Source organism: Genypterus blacodes, unplaced genomic scaffold, assembly GCF_046128005.1.
Source record: "Genypterus blacodes isolate CSIRO-AG114 ecotype Tasmania unplaced genomic scaffold, CSIRO-AGI_Gbla_v1 ptg000076l_1, whole genome shotgun sequence".
Taxonomy (NCBI): Eukaryota; Metazoa; Chordata; class Actinopteri; order Ophidiiformes; family Ophidiidae; genus Genypterus; species Genypterus blacodes.
In genome coordinates this window covers 8,055,001-8,076,985 of record NW_027466885.1, presented here as the reverse complement: position 1 = coordinate 8,076,985, position 21,985 = coordinate 8,055,001, and the positions used below count along the sequence as shown (strand labels likewise).

At 49.2% G+C, this 21,985-nt stretch overlaps 1 protein-coding gene across 1 annotated transcript in view; it reads right to left on the bottom strand.

Annotated features, from left to right (window-relative positions):
- Positions 1-1,230: 1,230 nt before the first annotated feature.
- sema5a (sema domain, seven thrombospondin repeats (type 1 and type 1-like), transmembrane domain (TM) and short cytoplasmic domain, (semaphorin) 5A) overlaps positions 1,231-21,985 on the bottom strand; it is a 111,298-nt gene continuing 90,543 nt past the window's right edge. Inside the window, exons 17-23 of the mRNA XM_076158327.1 lie at positions 17,347-17,572; positions 9,889-10,098; positions 8,426-8,596; positions 7,973-8,128; positions 6,629-6,673; positions 5,801-6,012; positions 1,231-2,788 (exon numbers count right to left, since the gene is read on the bottom strand). Of these exons, the coding sequence (XP_076014442.1) occupies positions 2,669-2,788; positions 5,801-6,012; positions 6,629-6,673; positions 7,973-8,128; positions 8,426-8,596; positions 9,889-10,098; positions 17,347-17,572 (1,140 nt within the window). The 3' untranslated portion in view covers positions 1,231-2,668. The remainder of the gene's footprint in view (positions 2,789-5,800; positions 6,013-6,628; positions 6,674-7,972; positions 8,129-8,425; positions 8,597-9,888; positions 10,099-17,346; positions 17,573-21,985) is intronic.

The window sequence follows — 21,985 nt, the reverse complement described above, 5'->3', positions numbered from 1 at the left end:
GTAACAAGGTTGGCGGATGTGCTTCGGGAAGCGCTGTAAGGCCGCGGCGAGGCACGCTGATCCATGCGAATGAGAGAAGATCCCGTCTCGGTGGGATAGGAGGTGTTTAACAGGATGTTCACGCTCTGTTAGCTGCCTGACAGAAACAAACGCACCTGCTCACCTTGTTTGTCACTCGCAGACCCTGAAAACAAAATAGTTAGATGTGCAGAAGAGTCTACCTGCAGGCATATTAGGATTAAATTGTTGAGCACATGTTCAGACCCAAATCCCACTGCGGGTAAAGTATTTCTTCATTTAAATCAAAACTTAAAGTGCTTTCAGTGTTCATTTTGTGCCTTTCTGATGATGAGCCAGCGACTCGCACAACTCACTTTCTGCTGCCCCAGTCATGTGACCTTTAGCCGTGACCTTTAACCAGAAATGCCACTCTGGGAAAGTCATTTATTGTCCTCAGCCGCGCTGTCAGCGTTGGAATGTCACGCGTGTCTGCCTGAGTGAGAGCTGCATAGATCACAGTGCAGACTACTTCCTGGGATGACGCAAGCGCCAAAGAAAGCTTTTAATGGAGCTCCGTATAGATATAGCTGAGGTGCGATTCATACTCGTCAGGGTTCAGAGGGGTCAGCCTGTGCCAAAGCAAACATCATCTGAAAATGCATTCAGAGAACCAACTAACACCCACACACACACACACACACACACACACACACACACACACACACACACACACACACGCTTTCCCCGTGCAGAACTGAAGGACGTAAACCGAGATTGATTCAGAGCCAGAGGGGGAGCCGGGCTGGAGATTGGGCTGGATCAGCATCCCTCCTTCTCTCCTCCACCCCATCCAAACCGGGGTGATTAATAGCACCCCCCTCCATTACCCTCTGAGCACAGATGGGGCGACAGGTTGAAGGTTGATGGAAAACAACGCAGTGTGTGGTGTGTAACGCCGCATCATACAAATTAGAGTTTGGGCTTCTGCTGCCTTGCTCCATTTGTATCCTTCCGACGCTGCCGACGCCATTTGTCACCACTGAGCCCCGCTGAAGACTCCTTTAACACGGGTGGAGGGACCCTCACTCTGCTTTTTCGAGAGATTTATGAAGTGGCGGTGTGAGCACACAGCGCCGTTGGCTTTGGCGTTTTCACTCACTGGAATATCAAAAGCAAACTTGTCAAAGGAAAGCACACACACAAAGGAGGCGTCTCTTACTTCCACACAAGTCCTTCATCCCGGCGTCCTTGCTCTAACCGGGGCCATGTTTTGGTCATTGAAGTGAGAAAATTGGATTGAGTGAGAAAAAGCTTGAACAAATGAACTTGCAGAAAGGATTGCGGAAGAGCGAGCCGGCGTAACACACTCCGACAAGCCTCGTGTATGAAGCAGATTTTAATTTACGCACAATTACACAAGCAAACATGTAAAAAAAAGAAATAAACAAGAAGAAGGGTTAGTTGCAAATGAACCACGGAATAATCCGATATTTGGTGATACATTTGGAGGAGAAACGAGGGGTGATGGTGTAATGGTGGAGGGTCGGCGCTCCGCCCGGGGGTCAAGGAGGAAAGTGTTCCCTAACAGCTGCGTCTGCTCAGTAAACGCCCATGACCATCCTGCCCTCACAGATACAGATTAAGCTCAGAAAGCCAAAGGAATCGGGAACACTATCAAAATTCCAAAAACATTTTTACAAAAAATATAAAAAGGTACGGTGACACAGACTGAACTGGATGCAGGCCCGATGCCGACACGTCTCAGAACGCACACAAACAGCTTTTTTCTTAAAAAAAAAAAGTATTTTTGTTATTGGAACACTCCAGACATTGAGTAAATGTATTTGTAAATACTACAGACATAGGCTTCAAACTAAACTTGCTGTACAAAAAAAATAGGTCTACACCGAGAGTTCAACCACCGCCAGCTGCTTAAAATCTGTAACAGAAGAGGAAGAAGAAGAAGGAGGAGAGAGAGGAGGAGGAACACACACGTGGACGACCCTGGCCACACACTTCAAATATCTACATCCTGATTGTAGGAGCAGAGGTGGATGTTCAACCCGTCTGGACGCAGCGAGACGAAACGGCCGAGGCTGGCGAACGCTGCTCGGCGTTCCCCCGAAACTCTGGAATGTGATCAATCATGCAGACACAAAAGAAGAGGATGGCACAGGGAGAACACCTCGGATGAAGGTCATGCAAAGCGGTTTTCGCGGTGTGTGTGTGTCTCTCGTCTCAAAGACAGGTCTGTTTCCTAGGCGTCAGTGGAAAGATAAAAGGGGTCGTCTCCCTCCGTCTCTTTGAGTCGCTCAATTTTTTTCCCCTTATTTTCGTCCAAGCTGAGGGAAAAGAAACAAAGATATCCGTTTCTCCGCAAGAGTGGAGCTGGAGGTTTCGCCCCCGAAAGTCGAGCTGTCCGTGTGTACCTCAAGGCACCTGATAGAAAGTGGGTGTTTCCTTCCGTTGGTGACAGTGTGTGTGCTGTTCCGATTCGTCCCAGCTGCCGTAGAGTCTGGGAGTGGAACGCAAAAGGCTCACAAATCTCATTACAAAGCACAGAAAGAAGAAAACAAGTCGGCCAAAACCGGGCGATCAGGGAAAAGGAAGGTAGGGGGGCGGGTAGTTCAATGTCCTCTGGCTGTGGGGGATTTGACAGTTCCAGAGGTTAATAGTCATCGTAGGTGTTGAGATCGGTGAAGTACGCGTTGGTGTAGGACTTCCCGGTCAGCTGTGGGTTGAAGTACTTGTTTCTTTCCTCCAGAATCAGGTTGTTTTTGTTGAAGGCCTGTGTGTGTGAGAGAGAGAGAGAGATTCAGTGTGTCGTTCTTTGTTAGGTACAGATCAAATGATTACTCAGCTCAGATGGCAAGGTAAAGCAAATAGATCTAAAAACATAAAAGAAGCATTATGAGCTCATAGGAGAGGAGCAACACAAATCAATGAGAGGCCGCTCGCAAACCAAATCATAAATTTCACAGAGCAAGGTCAAAGCAATCGCAAACTGGCTGGAGAAATGAGAAGCCACCATGAGGGACAGTGGGGAGAGTGGGGTGGGGGTGGGGCGAAATTATTTGGGATGTGGCGTCCGTATGTCCACCTCTGTCATCTCTAATACCCAACACCAGCAGATTTAATGGGCCCCGGATTATTGGCCCGCTAGGACGCGGTCGGCACGTTAAAATTGATCAATCGAGAGTCGCTTTCCAGTTAAACAATAAGGGGGGCGAGCCGCAGGGGCCTCGTCCCGCTGCGCCCGCTTGACATGGTAAACACCCAATTAAACACCCATGGTAAACACCCCTTCTGATGATGTGCCGCCACTGCTCAGTACAACATCAGCAATTTGGCAAATGGATGTGTTGGTACCCAGTGTGTGTGTGTGTATGGAGTGTGTGTGTGCCCCACGTCCCTAGGGGCAGCATAATTCAACACTTGATGATACTGCATTTGCCGCTGATGGATTTTTCCCGACTGACAATAACAGGGGACGAGATGTGTACGCTGGAGCAGAATCTCATAACTTTTGCCTCTTTCCTCCCAATATGTCGTTTGCGCACAAAAGGCAATTACGCTGAAATGCTCCCGCAGCACGAAGGCGTCCCCGCATCCCTGCAGGTGGCCCCCCCGCTGCGCTCAGACGCTTCTTCTTTGCCGCCGCCTCTCGTCTCTCCGCCTTAAACCTCATTAATTGGCTGATGAATGATTATGGCGGCTTGGCACAGTAAAGTGAGTCTGCTTAAAGAACGGGCTGCCAGAGAGGTAACAGAGGGGCATAAAGCACAGCATCACACACATCAGAGGCCTTTCTCAAGGCTGGACCATGGAAGTCAAATCAGAGAGACAAACATGGGAGGAGAAAGAAAAAAGAAACCGTGCAAATGGAAGCACTTGTTGAGTGGGAGAAAGGATGAGGGAAGGGATACACTGCCTTCTCACACGCCTAGCGGGAGAAGGCGGGGCGTCCGGCGGGATGGGAGCAGATGGTGGAATGAAGGGGGGGGCGGGGCGAGTCCGAGCAGAGGAAAGAGAAAACGAAGAGTCTGAACTCCCAACCTGCCGATCACAGGAAGTGCCACGGGAAGCGGAAAGGCGCGGTGTGGGGAAGAGAGGAAGAAGATGGTTTGGGGTGTAGGGGGGGTCAGAAAGTCATTGGGAGGGGGGGGGGGGGGCAATGGAGGGGTGGGGGGGTTGTAGAGGTCAGAGGTTAGTAGAAAATCTCCAGGCCGCGCATGGACACCCCCATGTTAGCAGAGAGAGGCTGGTGCATGGCGGGGTCGTCCAAGGGCAAGAGTACCGACACATCGGGCTGCAGGGGGAGGAGAATAATGGGTAACAGTCATCCTCACAGGAGCCATGGCAACACCAGGCCACACTCATATCACAGAGCTTCACACACACACACAGATCTATGATAATAAACTCATATTCCACCACTCTTGTGCGCTGGAGAAGGTTCAGCGTTTTGCTGGCGATCCGGAGCCAAAACTCTGGTCTCCAAACGCGTGGAGGTGTTCGCTGTTTCTTGCCGTGAACACTCGACGGGCTCGTACTCGACGGGCTCGTACTCGACGGCGGTTAAATATTCATGAAGGCATCCGAAGCGTTTAGTACAGTGAATGAGGTTGGAGGCGCAGTGTGTGTGTGTGTGTGTGTCTCTTGTACAATTAGATGGCGTTGGTTTGTCATGCAGATCCTCTGGTATCTGCTCATATTCATATCCGACACAAACCCGACCGGCCCGACTCCTAAACTGCACGACAGACATCGAGGCTCAGCGATCGAGGCTCTTTGGTCACCTGACCTCTCACCGGCGACGTGATATCTTGGGCGATAACAGCCGGGGGGTAGGAGGTATCCGAGGCGGAGAAGACAGACGCTCCTCCGGGGCTCGTTCTGTCATCTCGCTGTCTTACGTCTTCCGCGGGGCCTCCGGGTGCTGTGGGCGTCCTTTGTCTACGCTCCCAAACGTGAAAGCTTTTGTCTTCCTCTGCATCTGATACCTCCCCCGCTGGCTGCAACTGCTCCACATATCACCCGCTTGGTTGTATCACCAGTTAAACGCAGCTACTACCGATACTTTAGATTCATATTTGTACTAATAACAGGACTGAAGCACCTTCCTATCTGCAAAATGATCACACGTGGAGCTTTTCACCCGCTGAAATTGTAAGAAATCCCCCGTACGTCGCTTCTGGAGCTCCGTTTAAGATAACAAAACTGTGTTAAAGTAACTGAAGCTCCTGTAATTCAGATCTCTGGGAAGAGTTGAAGAAAGAGCTTAGGACAAGCACTAATCACCTTCTCTGTCTGGCTCAACAGGCGCGATGCTATCAGGGTGTAAGTGTGTAAGAGCCCGTCATTGGCTCGGTGAGAGTAGTCGGATCTACAATGGCGATTAAAGGAGTTGAAACGGGGGAGATGTGCAGATGTTAAGCCTCTTCTCTGATCATCTCACTGATAACCCAACGCATTAGTGTGTTATGAGAAAGCAGTGTATGGCTACTGAACACAGGACAAAGACACACACGGAGAGGGGAGGGGAGTGTGCGTGTGCCCGGCTGTCGACTCGCCACACACTCTGGAGGGCATCAGTGCACGACAGCGGAAATCATGCAGTACGAGCGGCGGAGTCACAACTGACGGCGGAGGAAGAAGCAAACCGCGGCCTGAGCTGTCTCCGAGTGTGCCAGCGTGTCACCGGGCTGATTAATGACACGTTAAGAGGAATGCCGCAAAGAAACACTGCCGGAGAGCAAGCGGAGACCCCACTGGGGGGGCCCGGACCTGGGCGACCGACCTTGATGGCTTCCACTGTGTCGTACTTGTCCAGCTTGTTGATGTGGTTGGTGATGCTGGTGTTGAGCGGCGCGGCGGAGATGGGGTGGATGACAGTGGCGTCGTGCGACTGCTGCTGGTAGCGGTGGCAGTAGGAGTAGACCAGCAGCGTGACCAGGCAGCCCAGGATGGAGCTGCTGAGCCCCACGGCGATCATGTGGAAGAGGTTGAAGTCTGGAAGAGAGAGGAGAAGGTGATGAAGAGGATGAATAATATCACTCTTCTTATCTTGTTTCCTCTCTTTCCACCTTAATTCTGTGTGCGTAAGTGGATCTTACATCATCTTCATTAATAAAGCATCACAGCTTTCTGCCAGAGGACGAGCATGTGGGTTGCCAGGGCAACCCACATGCTGCTCATTAAGAAGTAAACTAAACCATTCTGACATTTACATTCCCACATCACAAAGCAGTGGCGACTCATTCCACCTGAGAGTAATGAACCTCGGAAGACACTGTGGAGTTTGAGTGTGACTTTGTCGCGCATCGTGCGACGTCATTCTGTTCGCAGGAAGTTGAGAGATTGATGTGAAAGGCTCATTAACTGGGTGCATGTCAGCCCTGGAGGTGGTATGAGTAATCAGATCATCGTGTTGCTTTGCCCCGTCCTGGGTGTGTTTGGTTTATGCTGAGATCTATGTGCTTAAGCGTAATTGGACTGTGAGTCTAGTACCCAAGATGCATGTTTATACCAGGTGAGAGCAGGTTAATGGAAGCTTATACTGTAGGTCTCCTTGCTCCTTCTCACACACACACACACACACACACCTGCACACACACACATACATTACCTCCACATCGCATCTCCTCCTGGCTGGAGCGTGCAATTGAAACCTCTGTCAAAAGGAGAAAGAGCGGGACAGAAGACAAAGGAATTGGGGCCAAAAACCACACACACACACACACACACACACACACACACACACACACACACACACACACGTACACACACACACAGTTAGCATGATAAATGATACCCTTGAAGGTGAACGTGCAGATGAAAGCTGTACTCAATATGAAACAGATTAGAATAAAAACTCAATGAGCTAATCACGGCTGTGGCACCTGGAGTGGTTTATGAAACGTATCAGCTCTCATTAAAGGAAATGAAGTACAAGACGTTGCTAATGAACCTTAATGGACTACCTCTCCCATTAAAAGGGATGGATGATAAGGTATAAAGCCAAATGGGTAATTCTATAAAGACCTGTGACGGCTTTTCACGAGTACATAACCCACTATTATGTCACTGTGAATGGATATAGAAATCCATTTTTCAATCAAATATTTACCCTATGGAGTAATACATCATTCCTGGCATTCCGGGGGGCGTAACGCATGCAAAAAAGAGGGGGAAATTGAACTTTTTGCCGATGAAATGTGCGCAAATGTGCGGTTAAGGCCCTCGGTGGCGTGTCGGCAGCGTGAATCAGGAGGAGCCGCTCTGATAATCCTTGCGTGACGCCGATCGATGCTCCAGCCTGTCTCACATTACCACCTCTCAATACGGAGACGCCTGTCCCCAGAGATATCGATACTAATTGCGTATGTGAGGGACATATGTGTGTGTCTGTGTGTGAGGGGAAAGTCAATGAAATCCCCTCTGACGTGTCAACGTGTGAAAAAGGGCGTTTTGTGTATCCCAGTCTCTTTTAATACTTTTCATTTGACTCATTGTGTCATGTGACAGCTTCTGCCCGGCCTCAGGGCTGCAACGTTTAATTGCTCCCTCTCTCCAAAACTGTGTTTAGTCCAATTAATTCGCGGTGGCCATGGACGCCTCGGCATACAAATGTGTGCAGAGGTACAGAGAGGTGACAGATGAAAGGAGACTGGACGTCACAATTAAGAGCAAACTGTAAAACACGGGAGTGATTTCTCTCTCTCTTTCAGAGTGCTGGAGTTGGAGCGTTCTGCCTCTGACTCACGCCTCCGTGTAATCACCTGCCACTCCGAGGAGTCTTTAACCCCGACTCTAATCCTTCCCATCACCAGAAGTGCTATCCCGTTGCCTGACCTTTGACCCCCAGCGAGCCCCGTAAGGAGATCGATAAAGTATTCCATCACCAGATTCTTGTGAACTGAATTAGCGCTGTGGACATATGGAAAAAGTCTGTGTGCGTGTGTGAGGTCACCTGGTATGAAGTTGGATTCTGGGGGGCAGGCTCTGGTCTCCGTGCTGTTTCCTGAACACTGGCTTCCGGTGGGGAACAGGACGTCGCAGTGACGCACACGCAACTGGGACCCGGCGGAGTCACACTGGGACCACTCAGACCAGCTGGACCAGCTCTCTGAGGAGCGGCAGAGACGACGTTACAACACAACTTGTACATTGTGTGTGAGCGTGTGTGTGTAAGCACAGCTGCATATTAGTCATGTCTGGGTGCTCACTGTGAGGGGGGGGGATAGAGAGAGACACAGACAGACAGACAGACAGAGAGAGAGAGAGAGAGAGAGAAAGATGCAGTGCTCTAAAGATAATAAGCTACAGCCGTGTGATAGATTGGAGGCCAAGTCAGGGTCCTAAGCTGCTTATTACTGTGGAGAGTGTGTGTGTGTGTAGTTTGTGTTTGGCAGTGTGTGAGTACCTGGACAGGACTGTGTGTTGCACAGCGCCTCCTCAGTGTGCAGGCCCAGGCAGATGTCCCCTCCATAGGCTGGCAGGGGGTTACTACAGGTCCGCGTCCTCATGTAGTGTCCCCCTCCACAAGTCACGGAGCACTTGGACCACGAAGACCAGCAGGACCAGCTGCCGTCCACTAAGATGGGAAGGAGACACGTGAGACGACTGAACTGAGTGTATGTGTGTGAGGAGAGACCACTACAGTCTCTCCTGTGATTAATAAAGATGAATGAAGCGTTGCCGTGGGCATTGTTGTTCTTCTTTTCATGTGGCGCCAAAGTGGGGAAACATCACAGAGTCGAACATGAAAACACCATTAAACACACACGACGTATAAATAGATGAGAGAGAGAGAGAGAGAGAGAGAGAGAGAGAGAGAGAGAAAGAGAGAGAGAGAGAGAGAGAGTAGTAATGGGACAGAGATCAGTAGAAATGAAAAGAGGAGTAAACAGGAAAATGTGTTGTGAGCTGGAATCGTTGCTCTGGCGTTAAACATCCTCATCATGGAGGATTAAACGTCAGAGAAATCCCCTCTTTTGAGAACCACACCACCACAAAGGCTTTTAAAGACCCGGAGATGTCTGGCTGGTGGCGTGCAGGTAATTCAAGTGGCCGCCACTCTTTGTCATCAGACCCTAATTCCTCTATCGCAAAGTGACGCTGGAGTCGATTCCTGGGCCCTCCATGACGGATCGCCTCATCCCGGGCAACAGGCCCCTAAGAAGACGGCGGTTTCATTTGTTACCAAAATCAGATGGATGACGGGTTTAACACCTTTCCCCTCGTCCCTCCCCTCCTCCCTCTTTCTCTCTCTCTCTCTTGCTGGATTACAATCGCTCTCCTCGCCCCGAAACAATACCTCAGGTTCAGCTGGGTGATAATTGAGTATGCATTAGTATTCATTGCTACTCAGGCTGGGTTAAATCACTTCCTGTGGCTTCCTACCTCACGTTCCAACAGTCAACATCTCAGCGTAAGTGTACTACATCCTGCGTCTGTGTGCTGTTTGCATAGCGGAGTCAGGCGGCGGGAATCAAACGTGTTTTACCTGGCGTCTCCGTCTAACAACTTAGCCTATTAGTGGCTGTGTGGCGCTGATTAATAATCTTGATTAATAATCACCCGAGACAAAGTCCTGCTTGTCTGCTTGGCGCCTGTGCTGGATACCAGTTGTGCTTTAAACCCAAAACTAAGCACCGGATTTCCATTTAGACAGCACATTGCTTCCCTTGTCAGACGGAGGATTCTTTTAATTAGGGAAGCTTCCTCCTCGTCGTCTTTTGCTCAAGGAGTGTGGAAAATGCCTCGTCTCAATGCTTTTATTACATATCAGAACACCGCAGGGGATGTCTCATCACACCGCTTGCAAATTATTTCCTTTTTGTGGGATTCTTGTTTGAATGGGTGTGTATGTGTTGTATGTGTTACCTGGACAGGGTGTGATGTTGCACTCCTGGTATTCCTGAGCGGCTCCCGTGCAGGTCTGCCCTCCGTATTTGGGCTCGGGATTGGTGCAGGTCCTCCTCCGGCTGCGGATCCCTCGGCTGCAGTCTCGGCTGCACTGGGACCACGAGCTCCAGGACGACCAGCCGCCGTTCAGCGTGTGACCCGACATCCTCCCCAGGCGGAGCACCTCACCTGCAGGGTTCAGAGAGCACACACGCACACACACACATTATATTTAATGTCCTCACACCATCACACTCCCTCATCAAACATCAGCCAACTCTTCTGCGCTCTCACATCCGGAAAGAGCAGACTGGAGGATTCCTAATGAAATATGAAACTGCGATTCCTATTAAAGCGTAATTACCACGCGCATTAATCAGGGCCGTGGAAAATGGAAGCACGGTGAGAGAAGTAGAGCGGCCGGAGCGAGAGAAAGAGAAAGAGAAAGAGAAAGAGAAAGAGAAAGAGAAAGAGAAAGAGAAAGAGAAAGAGCTTGGGGCCTTTCTGAGTGAGTGAATCATCTGTTTGACTCAATGACAATCACTTCCAATGGAATTACAGCCACACTCCTCAAATCACTCACTCATTCAGCAAACTCTCATGTAACAGTGACAGCCTTTTTTCGCTGTGCTGTGGGTTTTCGCCTCATTATTCTGCATTTCGTCTCGACAGACAGGTTCTGAGACTGTGTGGAGAGAGACGGCGAGAGCACCTGTGGATCTGGAAGCTTTAACAAGTTGCTAATACTGAAGCATCCGCCTGTTTTGAAGCCATTCTCTCATCACTCTCTTGTCTTCTATTCGTCCATTTGTCTGTCTTTGTCGATTAACCGTCTCTTGCCCATCATCTCTCATGTCTCTCCGTCTCTCCCTGTCCTCCAGCCTTGCCTCCCTTGTTTTGTCGGCCTTCTCTTTTCGCTGACAGCAGTGAGGCTGCTTTGTATTCGCCGTGTGCCGGCTGCGTGTTTACCCGGCCCGGATCCTCAACCTCTTCATAACTACAGCTGACCTTGGCAGCGTGCGCGGCGACTGGCCCAGGTGTCGAGCGGGCGCGAGTTCTGACAAGCCTGCCGGGCTCTTTATCGTTTCTGAGCAGACAGTGGCACGGACGGCCCTGCATGCCTAAACCCATAAGACTGCACTGATCTTCCTTTGTGAAATCAAGTAAGTGCTTCATGATCATCTCTCTTACAGACACTCTTAAGTCAACATGTATGCATACTTTACATACATAGCCACCTGGACACACACACACACACACACACTCTCTCACATTGCTCGCTCAAGCGCAGGTGTGTGTGTGACCGCTCTGATGAAGTGTGTGTTGTTAATGCTACTTCGCAGGGGCCACCCGCCTGTCGCCAAAGTAAACAGTGTGCGCCTTTGCGTTCAAATAGGCAGCAACTGGGCCGATCGATCGGTGGAGGAACCGCTCACACACAGGCAGAGAATTAATCGTTTGCACTCCGAACAAGCTGGGCTGACCTAAAAGGTCAAGCCGCAATACCCACGAGTCCTCGCAGGAGACGAACTAGGACATCAGGCCGGTGTGTTAGCCCATGTCACACTCTTTTAAATGGCAAAATATAGACTTTTGGAAAACTGAAGCAATGTGGGTGTGTGAATGTACTGAACGTGCATTAGTATGAGGGGGAGAGAAAGAGTTATGGGAAATATAGGAAATGGGATTCAATGCAAGGGAGGCAACCGCAGACGCACTCAAAGGCAACGTGGTGACGGTCGAAGGAAGAAGGAAGGACAGGAAGAAAGAGAGAGAGAGAGAGAGAGAGAGAGAGAGAGAGCGAGAGAGAGAGAGAGAGAGAGAGACAGAGACAGAGAGACAGAGAGACAGAGAGAGAGAAGGATGGAGAGAGGCAGATAAAATGACATCTGACAATATGAGATCCAAACCTGCTTTCACACAGACATGTGAGAGCCAGATGCGCTTTGAGAAAAAGGAGAGAAAAAAAGTCACTCTGCAAGCGCATTGATGCACTCTCAGGTGTGAACGAGTTTCATCAACAGACAGACACAGAGCATCACTGGACCACAGAGGGAGGCAGAGAGAGAGAGACAGAGAGACGGAGAGCAAGAGAGGGAGGGAGAGAGAGAACGAGGGGGAGAGAGACTGTCCTAGATTTTGAGCAGCACCTACAGCAGCGGTCTCCAACAGGTCGCTCGCTCGCTACCAGTAGCTCACGTCACTTGGTAAAGCTGTTTAAATTTCTATCCGATCAAATTCACAGACATCCCATCCCCTTTTGTACAAAACGATTATAAGCCAATCAGCTGTCAGTCCAACAAGTGACGCTGCTGTTGGTTACGTGACATCGTAACATTCAGCTAGCAAGCGCACGCCGGATTTGACATATGACCGCTCGAAAATAGCCCCGGCTCAAACAGCCGTCTCTTTTAGGTGAACTATGTCATCACTCACCGTCATCTCACTATCATCAGAACAGACTGAATGCATGTGAGGTGCAGATGATATAGGAACTACAGGTAATTCCCTGAATTACAAGGAATGTGAAGGGAAATTGTGACAGTGATATGTGGACAGACAGAAAATGTGAAATATGAAAGGTATAGTTTTAGTTAAATAGTAAAATAAGTAACTACAAAAAAATAGCACCATTTTTTTTCTATGTGATTAATAAGATGTGAATTCATTAGTGTGAGCTTGACATTGAAAATGTATACAGAAAAAAACATGCTTATGTTGCTGAATTGAAGTGCAATTTTGATACAAAATGTGAGTGTTGGATATCAACATTTTGTAAATGTTCACACAAAAGACGCTTATTCTGCTGGTTTGGGGGGAGAATCAGCCATGTGGATAAATGTTACTGATAATGTAAAACACGAGGAGCTCTCGGAAACTTCTTTTTTGTGAAAGTAGCTCTCAGACGCAAAAAGGTTTGAGACCACTGACCTACAGTATGCTCCATTACTCTTTCTCTTCCCTCCTCTACTTTCAGTTTGGCAATGTTTCCCTGTGGACGAGCTGCAGTCTTTATACGAGCACATGCTACTTTCTAGTTTTGAATTCTATGGGTGTTTGTACATCGTGTGTGTGTGTGTGTGTGTGTGTGCGCGCACCTCTGTGTGAATGTGGCGCTGGGCGCATCACGCCGTAAAACGCAGCCTAAAGCCCATAAAATGTGGGGTGCCTTGGTGGCTTACGGCTGCAGAATTCCCTGAGCTGTCCTGTGGGGCTCTGGAACACCGGCGCACCGAGCTTCCCTGCAGACAGATGCTCTGAGGGAACAGCTTATAAAAACCAAGCCAGGGTGCAATTAAAACTGCATCCCTGAAGAGTGCTCAGAATCAATGAGACACAGACACACACACACACATCCACACACACAAACACCAGCACACACACATGCACCTGATATCACAGATACACAGAGTGACTGAATGTAATAAGATGTCTCTGTTTCTGCAATCCACTTGAGGTGAGGCTTCACAGTTTGACATGTTTTGAGAAGGAGGATTAAGTTCCACACCTGGATCTTCAAAGTATGATGTCGTCTGCTGAAGCAACTACTGGTTTTATTACTGAGAGATTCATTGGAACCACTGAAGTGGTTTTACTCAGCGGCTGTCTGTGCTGCAGCAGTGTTCCAGAAAGACTTAAGATGACTTCATTTCAAAAACACCATCCATCCATCCAAAGGAGAGGCAAAGGACCCACATGTACAGTCCACCCCCAGCGTATTCTGAGCCCATCTGATGGGTCTCCTCCCTGTCAGACATGCCCGGAATATCATCCATCCAGGAGACTTCCCGCTTGCTTAGCAGCCTTGTGATCCAGACTAGTTAAAACATAAATCCGCTGTTATTCTGAATATTATGATTAGATAATGATGGTCTTGACTTGCCAGCATGGTTCCAATTCTCTTACCAATACATCGCCGGCAAACAACGCCGACCGGGTTCATTGTTTCCTCTCCAGACTAACTTGTTTTCAGGAAAGAATGCGCAATTTTCCTCTCAGTGGTTATTGGGAGAAGCACAACACCAGCTGGGAATTTTTTTTGGTCCATTTCTTAAACAGCTGAGTGGCGTCCGCTCGGCCCGCTATCATTTTTGCTACACGAAAACATACATTTCTTTGAGCCGAGTCGTTATAAACAAAACAAGGTCAACGTCTGCCTGTGAGCAGACGTTGACCTTGATGTTGATTTGCATTATACTGAATATATACAAGTATAATGCAATAATGCGTATAATAGCCATAGAATGAGCTGGTGGAGTGATTGTGCACCTATGGGAGCAGATCTGTGCTGTGTGTTGTGTAACGTCTAACTCGCTGCGTATTCCCACTTTAGTTCCAGTGGTGATTTTCCTTTGACAGGCACATAAAAGCAGACTGTTGACTCTGGGGGAGGGAGCAAGATGGAACCACAGGGAAACAATAACGGCGACAGAATGGTTGTCCTACGACAGAGGGCGTCCCTCGGCGCTGTCCCGCATCTCCTCATTGACGACGCGCGACAACGTGTGCCGGAGAATCTAATCTGTTGCCCGCGAGGAAAAGGCCCCGGCCTTGGAACCGGATGGGCTGGAGTGAGACGTGCCGGGCTCTCTCGGTTGCGCCTGCGTCTCCATGGGACAACAGATGAAGCCATCACTCACTGCCACTGGCCACTATTGCAAATTTGCAACCTTCAACGGAAGCGTTCCCCTCCCACTGTTACCCACATCTCCCGTAATCAGATTGGAGCTGGCACCACCACATGGCCGTACATCGACTCGCTCATGCGTTTGAGTGTCGCATTGACGAGTATTTGCATTCTGTCCAAGTATAACGCTTATTCTGCATTTTTGCCTTATTCGCATTACACACAGTACACACAAATTGTGGAGTATATATGAAGATTAATCTGCAAATTCCACAAGTATTGATTGATAAATGTCTTTACTCTCTAGACGTTAAAGAACACGTCTATTGCTATTCATGTAAACGATCATATGTTTGCGTTAAAACTGAGGCAATGAAAAGGAATAAAAAGCGAGAACGCAGACAGAGACAATCAAATAAATCACCGAGCGCTGGTGACGAGAGGTCTTTAAATCACGCCACATCTTCAGTCATTAACTCGTCGCCATCATTACGCCACGGCCACTGATACGAGACGTCTCTGTATGTTAGAGAGAGCTCATTCTCAATGCTCGGTCTAATCGTACCTCCATAATTGAGCTCTGGAAATAAAGACGGATGGAGATCTAAATCGAGAGAGAAATTCAGACAGAGAATCCTCCTCCTCCTCTCTTCCTCTGCCGCCTCGTGTCACAGGTGGCCAGTCGGTGCCTCTCGCGTCACGTCTCGGTACCGTTTCCCTGTCAAATGTCAGCCGCCTCTGATCGCTCTGATGCTCCGGCGACACGGTGACATTCACGGAACGGCGGGAGACAGCGGCGGCAGGACAGGGAGGAAGAAAGCAATGGAAGGATTCTTTCTATGTCCATGTGTTGGCTTTGATAGACAAAGAAGAAGAGGCAGTTGAGGAAGGCCGGCGAGGTAAATGTTGGACACAACTTCATCTTAAACACATTTTCCAACCTATACACAGTCTGAGCTTTGACTATACCACTGCTTGTAATGTGTTCTCTCTCTCTCTCTCTCTCTCTCTCTCTCTCTCTCTGGACACGCCCAGGTCGTGCAGGGAGCTCTCTAATCGATTGGGAGCCGCCTCATGCAAATAGTAAATCTTTCTCGGGTGACACCCCATTCTTTTCGGGCTCTCATCATCTCGGCGAGATCGTGGCATCCTTCGCCCCGGTTGCGGACATCAATACACAACTCCACCGTGGATGTAATTACCTCGCCATCGCCTCTTGGCTTTGAACAGAAAAAGCTAACTGATCCCCGGGGCTGTGGACCCTCATGGATCTACCAGGCAGAAAGAAAAAAAAACACGCACGCGCACACGCACCCCCTCGTTCTCCCACCAGTGCTATCCAGATGGATCGGGAAGGTTGATAATGGCTGGAATGAAGCAGAGGATCACCCGAGTCCAGCGCCTCTTTTTCTGACAGTTACGACTTGAAACTCCTCAGAGAAGCAATCGCGTCGAAGTCCGGAGATGAATGACGTAGAGGAGAGAGAGTAGCAGGCGGAGAGTTTTGCACCCGTTTTTACACAAAAGGCATGACGCACAGAACAAACGCCTGCAGCAAAGAGATGTAAATCTGTTTAAAAAGTTCATTATGGTTTCAAAAGCTTTAGTGCCACGTCTTTATTGGCCGATTTTATTAAACCTGGCCAGCTGGTGGATGAACCCGAGGAGGAGAGACATTGTGTTAAAGGTTAATTCACAGAGGATCAGATTGTTGACCCTCAACTTCCTGCAGGTTCCGCTTAATTTAATTGGAGCTCATTTCAGAGGCTTTTGCTGAATCCTGCAACCGCTATAAAGTGGAACTCCACTCTGGAAAGCAAGTGGACGTGCTCACAGCGTCACTAAAGCAGCAGAGGAACAAACAGGAACCAACCCAAAGTGGAGATTGAGGTATAAGAAGTAGTTTCCGGGCCTGTTAGATGTGTGTTAGTCTTACAAGAGCAACAAATGGGTCGTAAAGACTGTATTTGGTTGAAGTGTGTTGACGATTTCTAATTAAAAACACAGCGTCTGTTCTTTCCTCCTGCTGATCCCATACAGGCCGACAACAGACCTGTTAACACTCCAGTAAATGTAGTCTTTGTAGTCTGACGTCTGGCCTCTGTGATAAAAGGAACACTTGGCTTTAAAGCGCAAACTTTACACCAGTGGCTCCCAAAGTGGGGGGTGCGCCCTCTGGAGGAGCGCGGCGTGGGAATGGAAGAGGAGCGGTATGAAAAGTACCACCTCTGGCTGCAGGAGAATGATGAAGTCATGGAGGTGGGACACCGTCGCAGCTGAAGCCCTAAAACCGTCTGTGTCTCTTTGCGGCCGCGACCGACTCCATAAACAAACTTTAACTGCGGCGTCTGTACATGAAGACACTTTGTTGTGGTGGCGTGCCCCTGCCACTCCCACTTCCTCCCTCCTCTTTCCACTTGACAACATAAACAGCCGGTCAATTAGGTGCGTCTTTGTGGCAAATGTTTGTGACGTCTTGTAGACACGGCAAATGAGAAACTGCTGAACGTGTGAGAGTGTGAACGAATGTTGGGCCGTCAAAATTATCGGATTCGACAGGATGGGAAGTTCTTTTGATCAGTCGATTAAGCCTGGAGCTCCTTTCGCTCCAGCGGACAGAAAGAGGAAAAGTTTAGGAAAGACGGAGGGAGACGTAATGTACAACAGGCAGACAGCGACAGGAGGGACGGCTGGAGGTGAGCGGGGCCTGTAATTACCCTGCAGAGACGCGAGACAGCGAGTTGGACAGAGATAAGACAGAGACATAGCGAGGGGGTGAGATAGCTGGCGAGGACCATCTGTCTCCTCACCGTCTGTGGAGCAGCCGGTAGAGCCGTCGCTGGAGCAGTAGCGCATCTCGATCCGCTGTCGTCCCACCTCTAACAAGCCGGGGTCAGGCACGCGCGCCTTGCACGTGTAGCGGAAGCGCTGCTCGTAGTGGCCGCCGTTGTCCGAGATGTTGACCGGCGTCCACGGCGTCCAGGGCGTGGTCTTCTTCAGGTCAGGACAGGGCAGGGTGTTGCACGACTGGTACTCCTGTGGGGGGAGATCGTTAGGTGGGTTATTTCTTGCCAAGCACGTCGTCTGGCAGGTGATTTTTGCGGAGGTAGAGCAGATCGTTACAGCAGTAATTAAGCATGATAAACTCAGACAGCGTTTGCAGGGTATTTCCAAAGCATATTAATCGACCAAACAATGGCTATTAAACCTGTAAACAATGACAGACATAGACAAGCGGACGGCCGATTTTACGAGGGTACAAACACACTTTTCATCTTTGCTCGCTGCTTAGTTCCAGTTTTGGCTGGTTTGTGTCGCTGGAGCAACAATTCCCCCCTCAACAACACATCCCACCCAACCACCGCTGGCCCCTCGTGTGCCAGGACAGGACAGGACCAGGTTCCCATTAGGCCGCTGAACATGGTGAGGGGGTAAAACAAGCCCAGCAGAAAAGGTCACTGAGCGAGTAATATTACTGGGCTTGGAGGAGGAGGAGGAGGAGGAGGAGGAGGATGAGGAGGAGGAGGAGGATGATGAGGATGATGAGCAGGTGCGGAGAGAGAGAGATGAAGAAGGCAGCGCTGGCAGCTCCTCTATATTTTCTTTGCATCTGGCTTCAGGTGCTGGGCTGTAAAGATGAAAAACAAGCAGCGGCGGCCGAACGCCTTAACAGCGTGATATGTGGCTCTCTCTTTCACGGCGCCATAAGTGTGTATCTTGTGTGTATTTTGCCTCTGCTTCCCTCAGCCTCAGCCTCAGGCTTTTATTTGGATTAGTGGCCGGAAAAGTAGTAAATTTGATGACACAAAGTGCGTCTAAATCATAATAGGCCAATAAATAGATCAGTGTGGCCCTCTTTCTCTGTGCCCTGTTAAAGAAGTAAGGAGGTGGAGGTGGAGGTGTCTGGAGAGCAAACTGACACCCTCACTCACAGAGGAGGAGGAGGAGGAGGAGGAGGAGGAGGAGGGGAGGCTGCCATTTTCTGCGCCACCTGTTTATTTATGCTGAGTAGGCCTTCAGTGACTGCTGGGCCTTGACAAAATAAGATAAGAGTTCCTAGCGGCTCATCCGTCAGCTTGTCATGCCGCCGCATGAAGCAGGCGGGTCAAGACAGGAGAGGAGAGGAGAGGAGAGGAAAGGAGGAGAGAGGGAGAGGAGAGCTCTATACTGGTGTATTTTTCACAATCTTTAGTTTTCCCTCTCTCTCTGGCTTTATAGATATTCCCCCTCCGCTGTAACTCGCTTTTGTCTGCCCCCTCTCTCCTCCACCTTGTTCCTCGCTCCCTCTACACTTTCTGCTCCTCAGCGCCATCACTCTGTCTCCCCCCATCCGCCGCTTCTATCCGTCTCCGACTGTTCCCTGCGTCCCCCCCTTCCCGCCTCCCTGGGTGCCAAGGTTAAAAACACTGGGAGGATTCAGATTCTGTTAGGCGCCGGTGATAAATGAGGGTGTCACCTCCGCCCGCACCCTCTGCCTCTCTCCATACGGCACAGTAATCATCTTCAGACATTAATATTTAACGCAGGCGCTCGTCACCCGACTGGCGCGGATCTGCTATTAGCCGAAAAAAGTCCCGCCACCTACAGTGACGAAGAGGTGAAGCCATCAGCGGGCCTTGTTGATGTGTGAGTTGTTGATGGCGTCCAAACATGGTAAATATTTAATGAGGCTCGTCTGGCGAGCGTTCCTCTCCTGTTCTCTCCCAGGATTAGCGATGATGCAGAGGGCTAAAGGAGATAATTACCGGCTTTAAAGCCAAACCTCATTCAAGGTCTCCAATGGCATCTGCATTGACTGCCACTACAGTGTGTGTGTGCGTGTGTGTGTGTGTGCGCGCGTGTGTGTGTGTGCGGCGGACAGAAAGCTGACCGAGCATGTCCACTACAGGCCTGCACACCTCATAAGTGTCCAACTCGTGTTAAAATCTGCTGCTGAATCCTTAAAGTGGAATAAGCGATGACGTTCTCAATGCCAATGTTTTCAATGACTCCCCTCTTGCTATTAGAGACATATAAAGGCAAAACTAGCACGGAATGTTGCGTTGTGAAAATATGATGAGGTCAAAACGCTATTGGCAACATCCAACAACAGCTGCCGGAGGAGAGAGAGAGAGAGAGCAAGCAGTTCATTGTCCATTAATGTCCGTAAATAACAGCGTTATAAAGAAACGTGTGGAACAATCCTTTACAGAAGCAGCGGAGCCCCCCTACTGGCGCGGCGTCCATTCCTATTGCATGAATAATGAATAAAGTGTGGGACGCGAGCATAGGAAATAAAACATCAGCGCATTCCCTCACTGACCGGAGCTAAAACAACCCCACATTCCCACATAACACACACATGTCAGCGTTGCATCATTTAGATCCATTTGGCCGATACAGGCACAGCTGTGAATGAGTCTCCGTAGATTTACATTCAAAATAAAGAGCTACATTTGTATAAAACTTTGATTTGCTCTTGAAATATTCAGACGCTTGTGGATGGGGTTGATGATTGATCCCAGCCGGCCTTCCTGCAAAACGGAGGAGAGGTTGGCGATGAAATGAGTTGCTGTGAAGAGGAGGGAGCGATTGGGGGCCGGCGCCGTCGCATCTCCACCGCGAGAGAGAAAATGTGGCAGAAAGCAGCGGAATGTGACAAGTGCCATGTGGAACACCAAATTGGATTCAATTAGCGTGCAGACTTCCACTCATATCCAGGCCCTGCTGATATGCATTATGGACAAATGGAGAGGAAGAGGAGGCCATTGTGTGCCGTGTGATACCTGTAATGGACAGCTGCTCTCTCTCACACACACATGCACGCTGGTAATCTGTTTCTGGCTGCAGCTCAGGAAGGCAGTCTGATAACATCTTTACTGCTTCACACACACACACACACACACACACACACACACACACACACACACACACACACAGACTGGTTTTCAATATGTGCACACAGGCCAAGTCCACCTGTACGATACGTTTGGCTGCTTTTGGTGCAATTGTTTGTGCGTTCGAGGTTTGGAGTCAGCCACCTCCAATCCCAGTCAGAGCTCCATCTACACATTTTGCCATTTTTTCTGTGTGTGTATGTGTTATAGGCAGAGGGAATACACACTAAGAGGGAAGAAAGGGAAAGTGTGTGTGTGTCAGCATAGTGTCTGGGTGTTGGGAATGAATGAGCTCTGTGACTTTCTCCCTTCTTTTTAGGAGGCCATGCCTGACTCTGTGTGTGTGTGTGTGTTTGAGTGAGTATGTGTGTGAGTGAGAGAGGGAGAGCGAGAGAGGGAGAGCGAGAGAGGGAGAGAGAGAGAGCGGGAGTGTACAAAGGCCCTCTGTGATGGCCAGATGTGGGAGGTGAATAATAAAAGACTTTCTTCAGCAGCCTTATTACACTCAATAAGACACTTATGTGTGACAGAGAGATAATGACAGAAAGTCAGTATAAGTTGAAAGAAATATATTTAGATTTTTTATGTTCCCTTGATTTGTTTACAAGAATTGACTCGTCTGAGAGGCGTTTCAGGAGGTGGCAACAGTGCTTAAAGGGTTAAAGTGTTTGTGTGGCATTAAAAGCGACTAATTTTCTCTCTCATATATTATCTGATGTGTTTCCATTTCAAGAGAGTTTATGAATCATCGGCTCAGTCCACACACACTCGCTCAAGACGCACAAAACACAACAGACAAAACACAAGCGTCTGCGCACATCCTTCTACGCGGGTACTCTACTTTCATTTTCACAGTCTGCTCGGCTGCTGGCAGATAAAACGAGAACTCTCAACATCATTACGCCGCATCGATGTGAGAGGTATTTGATGCGCCGTAAAGTAGGAAATATAAACAATGGATGATGTCTGTTTGGAGAGCGCACACCTCTGATGCACGTCTTCATCCAGCGCTCGGAATAAATTAAAAGAGCACAGTCGCACACACACGACAAGTTAAATTAGAGCGCCGCTCCGTGGCCTGAACGTCTGGTGAAGTATAACAATAACTTCTCTATCTGTGCCACTCTCATGTTTGACTTTATTCTGGAAGTAGCTGGAGGAAGCGGTTACATCAGTATAGCTTTTTAGATTTTAGTCTCGACGTCCTCGCACTGACCGAGGGATGAATCGGCTGTCAGCACACACTGTGATCAAGGCCCAAAATCGTCTGTCGGGGGCCTTCGCATGATAAGATGGGTCTGGACGGCGACACACTGATAATGCTGATGAATTCTGGAAGTCTGCAAGTCGTTTCTCAAAGTAAACAACAATGACAGGGATGTAAACGGCGGCGACGGGTCGTGAAATAAGGCCCGACATCTGATAACTATACTGACTGTGTGCAGACAGTAATGGAAAGCATATAGGAAATATAGGAATGAATGGCCGACACCTCACAAGACATCACTATCATCTCCATGTTCTTTATTAAAAAGCTTTGTTCTTTCCTCCTCCTGTTTGTCCCTTTGCCAGA